At 31.9% G+C, this 9,394-nt stretch overlaps 1 protein-coding gene across 3 annotated transcripts in view; it reads right to left on the bottom strand.

The window, feature by feature from the left end:
* Positions 1 to 460: 460 nt before the first annotated feature.
* The window catches only part of LOC116847869, an 18,629-nt gene continuing 9,695 nt past the window's right edge, over positions 461 to 9,394 (bottom strand). The window contains exons 2-5 of one of the 3 annotated variants that reach the window (XM_032823347.1): positions 3,319 to 3,425; positions 3,089 to 3,142; positions 1,893 to 2,121; positions 461 to 610 (exon numbers count right to left, since the gene is read on the bottom strand). In XM_032823347.1, coding sequence (XP_032679238.1) covers positions 1,895 to 2,121; positions 3,089 to 3,142; positions 3,319 to 3,425 — 388 coding nt within the window. In that variant the 3' untranslated portion in view covers positions 461 to 610; positions 1,893 to 1,894. Of the gene's footprint in view, positions 611 to 1,892; positions 3,143 to 3,318; positions 3,426 to 3,530; positions 4,098 to 4,922; positions 4,996 to 9,394 lie in introns of those variants that run through there. The other 2 variants (XR_004378837.1, XR_004378836.1) reach the window with 2 other exon arrangements.

Genomic DNA, 9,394 nt, shown 5'->3' with positions numbered 1-9,394 from the left:
CAATTTTGTATAGTCCGTTACAAATCGGTTCGCATCTTTCTTTATTGAATGAAATTGCAATGATATATTAAAAGAAATATACGGGCTGTATATATAAGAGCCGTGCACAAGATGTTAATGCGAATAATTTATTAGAATGAAAAAATAATAATGTTTAATAAAAGGAATCAAAAAGCTTTGACATTAAAAAGTCAAGAATGATGTGGGGTCAATAAGAGTTAAATATAAGGTGTTAGTGTTTAAAGAAATTAATGATTTTTACTAATTGAAAAATCAATGAAAAATAAACGTTTAATTTTAATCCCACATTTGAATTTCTTTAGTATCGCTACAGAATATTTCTAACAAATGAACGTAAATATCACCATAATTCTTGTTTAAATAAGTAATCTAGTGTAACACGCATGACTTTTTTGCGGTTTTTTTTATAAGAGCCAATGAAAATTTGTAGTATCGGCTTTTTGCATATATATTTATTCATCTTTCGAAAATATTTACAAAATTTTTAGAGCTAAAATAATTAAAATTAACAGCACTGAAGTCCTGTGAATACACCTATAAAAGAGAGATGTTCCTAAATGACTGCCATGATTACTAACATTCTGCTTATCTGAAACAAAAAAACACGAAAAGATTCTTAATTAATATATGTTTGGCTATATCAGGTACTAGAATGGAAGAAAAAAGTTGAAAATTTAAAAAATGGCGGCACTTTGAAAATTGAATATACCACTGTGTCCAAAAAGTAAGACCAGTTTTCAATTTAAATCGCGCGGGTAAACCGCACATCATAAATATTTTTTTTCTAAGTTGGCAGCATTGTGACAGACATCTGTGACAAATTTCATGTCAAAACATTCATTACTTTTTGCTTTACGCTTGGTTTTGTACGACGCTAAAAGTGCATTCGGCGATTTTTACAATGTCTAATTATATTGAGCAAAGAAGTTGCATTAAATTTTGTTTGCGGAATGAAATTTCGGGTGCAGAAACGTTCAGGATGTTGCAGAAAGTCTTCGGGGACCATGCTTTGTCGGAAAGGAATGTTTACAAGTGGTATAAACAGTTCAAAGAAGGTCGTGAAAGTGTTGAAGACGGAGAGCGTTCCATCAACCTCTACCGATGAACACATCAAGAAAATCGAAGAACTTGTGCTTGCTAATCGTCGAATGACTGTTAGAGACCTTGCTGATGCTGTTGGTATTTCGAAAGGATCTGCCAATACCATTTTGAAAGATATTTTGGGCCTGAAACGTGTAAAATCTCGACTAGTGCCAAAACACCTTCTCACACTGCACTCGTTCTTCGTGACTTTTTCGCCAAAAATTCGATCCATATCGTTCCACAACCATCGTATTCGCCTGATTTAACACCGTGTGACTTCTGGCTATTCCCGAAACTCAAAAGACCACTGCGGGGAAATCGTTTTGAGGCGATAGAAGAGATACAACGTGAATCGCTACGCGCTCTGAAAGCCATCCCGGAAGGCGACTTTAATTCTTGTTTCGAGGACTGGAAAATACGTTGGCATAAGTGTATTGTGTCGGGAGAGGATTACTTTAAAGGCGACGAAATAGATTTGGAAGAATAAATAAATATTTTTTGAAATAAATAAAAACTGGTCTTACTTTTTAGACACAGTAGTAAGATTATCGCGATTTGTTTTTACTTTTCAAAGGCTATAAAAATTAAAAAGAAATAATTTTGACTTAATTCTAGTAGGGGCTATAGCGACATATTTACTGAAGATATACGCACAAGCTGGACTCAATTAGTCAAGTAAATCTTCAGATATTGTAGCAACCATTTCAAGAAACATGGTTTTGAAAAAGATGCGTTTAAAGATTCTCATGCACTTATAAGGTGGATAATGAGTAATTTTAGTAACTTACCCTTAATCAGCTACATCAGGGTTATACAAGAGACCTTCCTCAACTTCAAAGAACCCATGTTTGTCAGTCTTCTCTTGTCTCTTAGCAATTCTTGCTTCTTTCGAGTCGTATGACGCCCGCTGCTTCGAACGTTTAACGTGCTCATTGTCTCTGTTATCCGCGAGGAATTTTGCATTTTGGCCGATTTTTATTCCCATTACGTCCATTACTTTTACAATTGTATTAAATCCTTCATTAAACATGCAAACAACCGAAAAAGTAGCAATCACCATCTTCTTTCCACAATACACATATATTTTGATGTAATTGTCCAAATTAATGAATTTAAACTTTTGTTATTCTGAATATGTTATGTTTATTATTCTGAATAAATAATCCGAGGCATCGCTGTAATAAATCATCGGTAGTTAAATAGGATTTGATGATATTTAACACTTCATTATTTATCTCAGTCGGCGCGCCGTATGGAAGTCATTTAATCATTTATAGCATCTTTTAATTATTTAGCTTGATTAATTTAACGAATTTTATCTTAATATTTTAGGGATACATTTTCAAAATTTATCTTAATATTTTAAGGATACATTTTCAAAACTTATCTTAATATTTTAAGGATACATTTTCAAAACTTCAAACTATAAAAATATACGAAAATAGAAAAATCTATTTTTTTAGACTCGTCACACTAGAATACTCCCTTAAATCATTCTCCAAAATCTGGATGTAATCCAAATAAAATAAAAGTTGTTAAGACTCAAATTGCATTACCACAGAAACATTCTGTGATGCCTGAACAGTTAACAATCTGATGTAGCATCCTGGATAAACATCAGAAGCAAAGGCAATATAAGTGAAACTATTTGAAATTAATCTGTAGGTCCCGGTTGAACGAATGTAATTCAAAATAGTAATGTTTGTTGTATAAAATTGCAACGCTTTAAGTTGTCAGAATAGTGATGACAAGAGCCAAAATGACAGTACGGTGACGTGTGACACGTGACTAAAGGAAAATTTAGAAGAAAGAATTTATTTTAAATAAGGAAAGACATTATTTTAAGAAGTTATTTTTAAATATTTATAATGCGCAATTTATACTGCGTATACACGTCAGCAGTGGCTTTCAATTCTAACAACTTGAAATATTGCAATTTCATTCAATAAATAGTGTATTTAAACCATTTAATAACTAAGTATACTCATTTGCCATTTATCGATTGTTTCTAATCTAAGACCGCGTTTTGCTACAAGTTCTGAAACAGAAAAAATAGATTTATTAGTCAGATGTTAGTATAACGAGAACGAGTACGCATAATGATATGAACAGATTAACTCCTGGCAATTGTAATACAAGTCACTCCGTTGGTTATATCCCGACTTTTGACAACAAAGGTTTAAGGAGAGAAGTGTAGTAAATCTACGAACCCACCTTCGAGTCGACTCAATCCCTGTGCGGAGCCTCCAGCACAGCATTCGCATTCACTGAAACTTTGACCCCCTCCGCCGCGCGACCGCAAGCCGTGGGCTTTGTGGGATCTGAAACAAGAAGATAGTTTTCCTAATTAGTTATTGCAATCCCAACGCGCCGAGAATACGGAAATTTACGGCATGTAGGCATCAAAATTCGACGCTCGACTGTACATTTTCTTTCAGGCGTAATAAGGACAAAACGCGGTGATCACACCCGTTAAGTTCCAAGGTGCTCCCGCAGCTGACCGCGTTCCCAGCGTCGTAATCGTGTGCACTAAGTACCGTAATTAGTCTGGCACACGCTTGGATTAATCCGGAAAAGTCGAAAATAGCGCACGACGTTCTCCGACGTGTTCACTTCCGAGTCATAGACTGTTGTGACTAGGAGTGTGTGCTATACGTGTGTGCCTATGTTGTTGTTACAAAGGTCGCTTTACCTTCAGCGCATGCCGAGACTGAACAACCGATAACGCGTCAAGTCGTAGCTTGACCCCGATAAACTGATGTACGTAAACTTTACAGCAACTTTAAGTATATTAAATCACGAAATTCAGCAATGTCGAGTCCTTTATGATTGATCAGATTGTACTCAGATTTTTATTACATAGACTGAAGAAATAGAAATACAAACGAACAGAATGATCAAAATTTGCTCCAAACATGTTATGTTAAATATGAAAATCTCAATTTAATTTTTAATAAGTTTGTTGCTGCAACAATGCAAGGAAAATTTACATTATTGTATAACGTAAATTTAATAATTAATTTAATACACGTTTACACACAGTATATTTACTTAACAAATGTAATTAAAATTTCTTTTAAATATAATTATAAACGTCGTAATTAACGTTCCTTAATTATAATTATAATATATTTTTAATTGTAATTAAAATCGTTGTAATTAAAAATAGTAGAATAATTAAAAATTTCGTAGAATTTCGACTTTTTCACGGCGTGATAATTACAAAAGTTTTTTTTAGGTAAGAGCTGCTTAGATAGACAAATGTACGTATATTTGGCAGCAATTTTATTAATCGATTTGTAAAAGTTACTTTCCTTATAAGTGCTTCATATGGTATTCATATTTATCACACAGAAAGATGAAATACACACCTTTTTCATAGAAAAAGGATAGCCGCAGGAGCTAAGATACAGCTCTAATAATTAAAATATGTTATTGATAGCTAATGTTATTGTTACCGAAGCTTTTGCTAGTTATTTGAATTTTAAAGCTACGGCAAGAAAATATTCTAGATTGAAAGTTCTTATTATTTATTATTTCACTTTGTTTTAAATTATACTTGATATTTATCCAAACATGAAACTGATACTGTCTATTATAAATTCAAACCAAGTGTTTCCCATCAGTTTTTAATATAAATTAATAATTGTTATTAATATTTTAACACAAACATAAATATCTTTTGTACTTATATGATTACGCTATTTCATCCTTATTCCACAAAAGTACGATTTTATGTACATCAAAAGTATGATAATTTCCTTTTCTTAGTGATTTTTGTTTTAAGTTGCTACAATGTTCACAATTGGAATTATTACGATTATATCGACCCGCATTCTCGGCGTTTCGGCGAGCTGTGGATAGACGCGACGCGTGAATACGAGAATGTGGAACGCCACTATTGTTTCCGGAAAAGTCATCTTGCATGGTACGCAACAGTACATACACACGAAGTCGGCATGTTACCCCCACTCCTGGTTCAAATAAGCATAGTCACTACGCTCATTTGTTCACGGCGGTCATATGCAATGCGCTGGCGCGAAAGCAAATACTAACATCATACGAGCGCGAATTTCGAGCCCAAACATGATGTCAACGCCGCGGTTTTAAACGGTTATAACATGTAAATTAGACGATGTAGCGACATGAAATAAAAAGAAACTTATTTGGCACGCGTTCCCACACGCGTCCATGTTGCTCCTTTATTGTTCATTTGGAAGAGTCGAGTGTTCTGATTTATTTAAGCACGGTAAGCGCGATAAAACGAGCAACACGCAACCTGTTTTATTCCTGATGAATTGTTTAGATTCCCTTCTTCGCCTCGTCTATTGTAACACTGATAAAGTTAATATATTTAGATTAAAATAAAGGAATAATGATCGTGATTATTTGTGAAATGGTAAAAGACTGTTTTGTTCAATTTCATGAACTTTACTTGCACCCAAGTGTTGGTACATATTACATCAGACATCCTGTATACATTTCCAATGCTAATGAAGAAAATGTGTCTAAAATAAAGAGAAATATACAAAAATATATAATAAAGAGATTATGAAGAAACACAAAATTTGTTTTACATATCCATTAATTATACAGAGTGTCTAGATTTATATAAATGTTCGTGTGCAGGTTGAACTTGTTAAGTAAAATAAAAAAGAATCTTATACAATTTTGTGTTACATATACATATTAATAGGTTGTACATATTAATAGGTTACATATACATATTAATAGGTTGTGCTACAGTAATATTATTGAGATATTAATAAAAAATTGGTCAATCAATGTACGTGATCCGATGGGATGACCTCTATAAGGTTAATTCTTTACAAAATCAGATACTCGCGATCTATCCGCACAACATATTTAAAAATAGCTACCACTTTTTTTTAGTTACTTGATAGTTAATTGCATTTTACCTGTGTTATCAGCTCTTAGCAATGATAGCAAAACAATTAGTCTTTCGGCTAGATTCGAATTAATCATTGAGATTTAGCTGGTATAATAAAAAATTATATTATTGTATGAAGAAAATTTAATGATTCAGTATATTACATTTGTTTTATAAATTACGCACCATCATTGCGCAATTATCTTATAAAGTGATAATCATGAAAGTGTATTTGAAAACGTTATACAATTTATTTAATTTAACCTCAATTAATTCTATTTATTTAATGTTATTTAATGTAATCTCTATTAAAATGTTAATAGAGATTTCCACTCGTTATCTTTTTTATAAATCACAATACAATTACAACTGAAAGTATTATTGGCCCTTACCAGTACATTGCATATTAATTAAATTATATTACTATTATATTATTTTTTTAAATTATAAAAAATATTGAAATAAATATAATTTCAATAATTACTAGAATTCGACAAATTAAATGATAAATGAAGTGATATGTGTAGAAGAGAGCACAATTAAATAATTTCCCTTGTATAAGAAGAAAATTAATGTTTATATTCTTTTATGCTGGATTAATCGAATTGAAAAGAAACATGCAAATGTTCTTCTCACAAGAACCATCAAATGATTAATATTCTTCTTTATTATATTGATTTATTTAATATGCATTTCAACAGCATTTATTCTAATTCTACATATTTCTGTATGTTATTAATTAGTAACATTTCAAAATTATAATATGATTGGGATATATTTGAGCAAAAGATGTTACACAAATTTATATAAATAATTTATATAAATAAAATTTAATTTATATAAATAATTTAGTATTGTTAAAAAAAGAAGAATAAAATAAATTGTGTTATAAATCCCCATTAGTCGTGTGTATTATTACACTTGATGTGTTATGTGTAATTAAATCCTTTCTAATAAGATTTTAATTTAAAATGTATTATAATTTTGATTAAAACTTACTTTTACTCAACTAACCCTAATATATAATAGTATGCAATCACTATATAATATACAAAAATACTACAAGCGTTATTGGGAAGAGAGAATGAGTGTCCATTAATTATATAAAAAAATATATATAATTATATATAATAATATAAAAATAATAGTGTACAATTTGGTATATTTATTATATATGTTTATTATTCAATCCGAAATATCTTGAATAAAATACTCGTAAAGTTTGCGATAATGTCAGCAGAATTATTGCGACGCAAATATTGTAAATTATGATTTTTTCCTAACATTAGGTCTGATTAATTTAACAAAATATCGAACAATGTCGTCTGTCGTCTTCAATCCACGACGTTACGATTGTTATGTGCGTTCGTGTTATGTATAACATCGAAGATTTTGTATCTTTCGATGTTACGATAAACGTAGACTTATATGTGTAGCACTATGTAGACGGAATTCAAAAAATAAACCAGAGAGATTTTTCGACTTTTAGTAGTTCACTGTGCGACATCTTTCGCGGCTGACATTTGAGTCGTTTTAAATAAAACAGCAAACGGGAACACAAGGATGGGAGCATAACAAATAAGTCGGCTAAATATACGCCGTGGCCTACAGAATGTATTTAGCATGGACTATTCTTTTTCCAATATTAAGAAATTGATAAAAATCTATATACGTAAACATCGAAATATATATCAAGTAATAGTTTTCTTATTGTAAGTCTGTAGCATTTTTGTAATCATTAGACATTTTTGAATTGGTAACATACATTAATAAATTAATAATTTAAATTAAATTAATGAATTACTCAGATTTAACGTATTGTTCTATCAAAAAAAAGATATATATATATATATATATATATATATATATATATATATATATATATATATATATATTAGGACCTTAACTTAGTTTCCGCCCGCAAATGTTAGATGGCAATGCAAACAGTTCTAGTAGTCATTACTAACGAAACAGGTAGTTTGTGATTAATTTCGACATTTCTCGATAACATTCAGTCAGCATACACAATTATTTTCCTAAACAACAATTTCTTTTGCTTTGTGAAAAATGGAACGCGATAAAGTGTTTTTTCGACATGTGCTTTTGCACTATTTTGATTTGAAAAAAAGTGTAGCAGAAGTTCATCGATTACTTGAAGAAGGTTATGGTGATCGAGCTCCATCACATACAACATGTAAAGAGTGGTATAGACGATTCAAAAGTAATGATTTTGATGTCAATGACAAACCACGCTCAGGACAGCCAAAAAAATTCCAAGACGATGAATTGCTAGCATTATTGCATGAAAACTCGGCTCGAACGTTACAAGAACTTGGAAACGAGCTAGGAGTTACTGAAGCAGCTGTTTCCAAACGTTTACACGCCATGGGAAAGATCCAAAAGGAAGGAAGATGGGTACCACATGAATTGTCTGAAAGTGCCATTCACAACCGTTTCAATATCACGGTTTCGTTGCTTGCCAGGCAAAAAAAGAAGAGTTTTCTGTGGCGTATTGTGACTGGCGATGAAAAGTGGATCTACTACGACAATCCCAAACGCAAAAAATCATGGGTAGACCCAGGACAACCATCAACATCGCAGCCAAAACGGAACATCCACGGTCATAAGGTAATGCTTTGCATTTGGTGGGATCAGCAAGGAGTGCTGTACTACGAACTGCTGAAACCAAACGAAACTGTTACTGCCGATGTCTACAAATGTCAATTGAACAAATTGAATGATGAGCTGTTGCGAAAAAGACCAGCAATAGCGAGTAACAGGCGCAAAGTTATTCTCTTACACGATAACGCTCGGCCACACACTGGAAAAACCGTCAAAGAAACACTGACGCAGCTCGAATGGGAAACTCTTCCTCACCCAGCGTACTCACCAGACATAGCGCCTTCTGATTACCACTTGTTCAGATCGATGCAGCACGGCTTGAGTGGTACACGCTTCCGAAATGTTGAAGAAGTGCGAGAATGGGTGGACGAATGGATTGCTTCGAAACAAACATCGTTTTATCGAGATGGTATCGCCCAGTTGCCAGAAAGATGGCAAAAAGTTGTAGAAAGTGATGGAAAATACTTTCATTGAAATAATTTAAATAAATTTTTTACAATAAATGCTTTTTCTCAGTATTTTTTGGGCGGAAACTAAGTTAAGGTCCTAATATATATATCAAGAATTATATAAATGTAATTTCTTAAAAAAATTTTCATGCACATTACAATATCATTTTAGAAAAGACAACATAAATTAAAAATAAACGACTTGAAAAATATTTATAACATTTCGTTTCTCTCTTAAAAAAATGAATCAACAGTCATAAGTTTACTATTTTAAGGCATTTTAAATACACATTGTGGAACATTTGGTGGAAATGCCAACATACAGTAT

Source organism: Odontomachus brunneus, unplaced genomic scaffold (assembly GCF_010583005.1).
Source record: "Odontomachus brunneus isolate Ranch 3 - 2012 unplaced genomic scaffold, Obru_v1 Obru_scaffold_084, whole genome shotgun sequence".
NCBI lineage: Eukaryota > Metazoa > Arthropoda > Insecta > Hymenoptera > Formicidae > Odontomachus > Odontomachus brunneus.
Note: the sequence above shows the minus strand (reverse complement) of the source record. Positions and strands in the feature narration are given on the sequence as shown.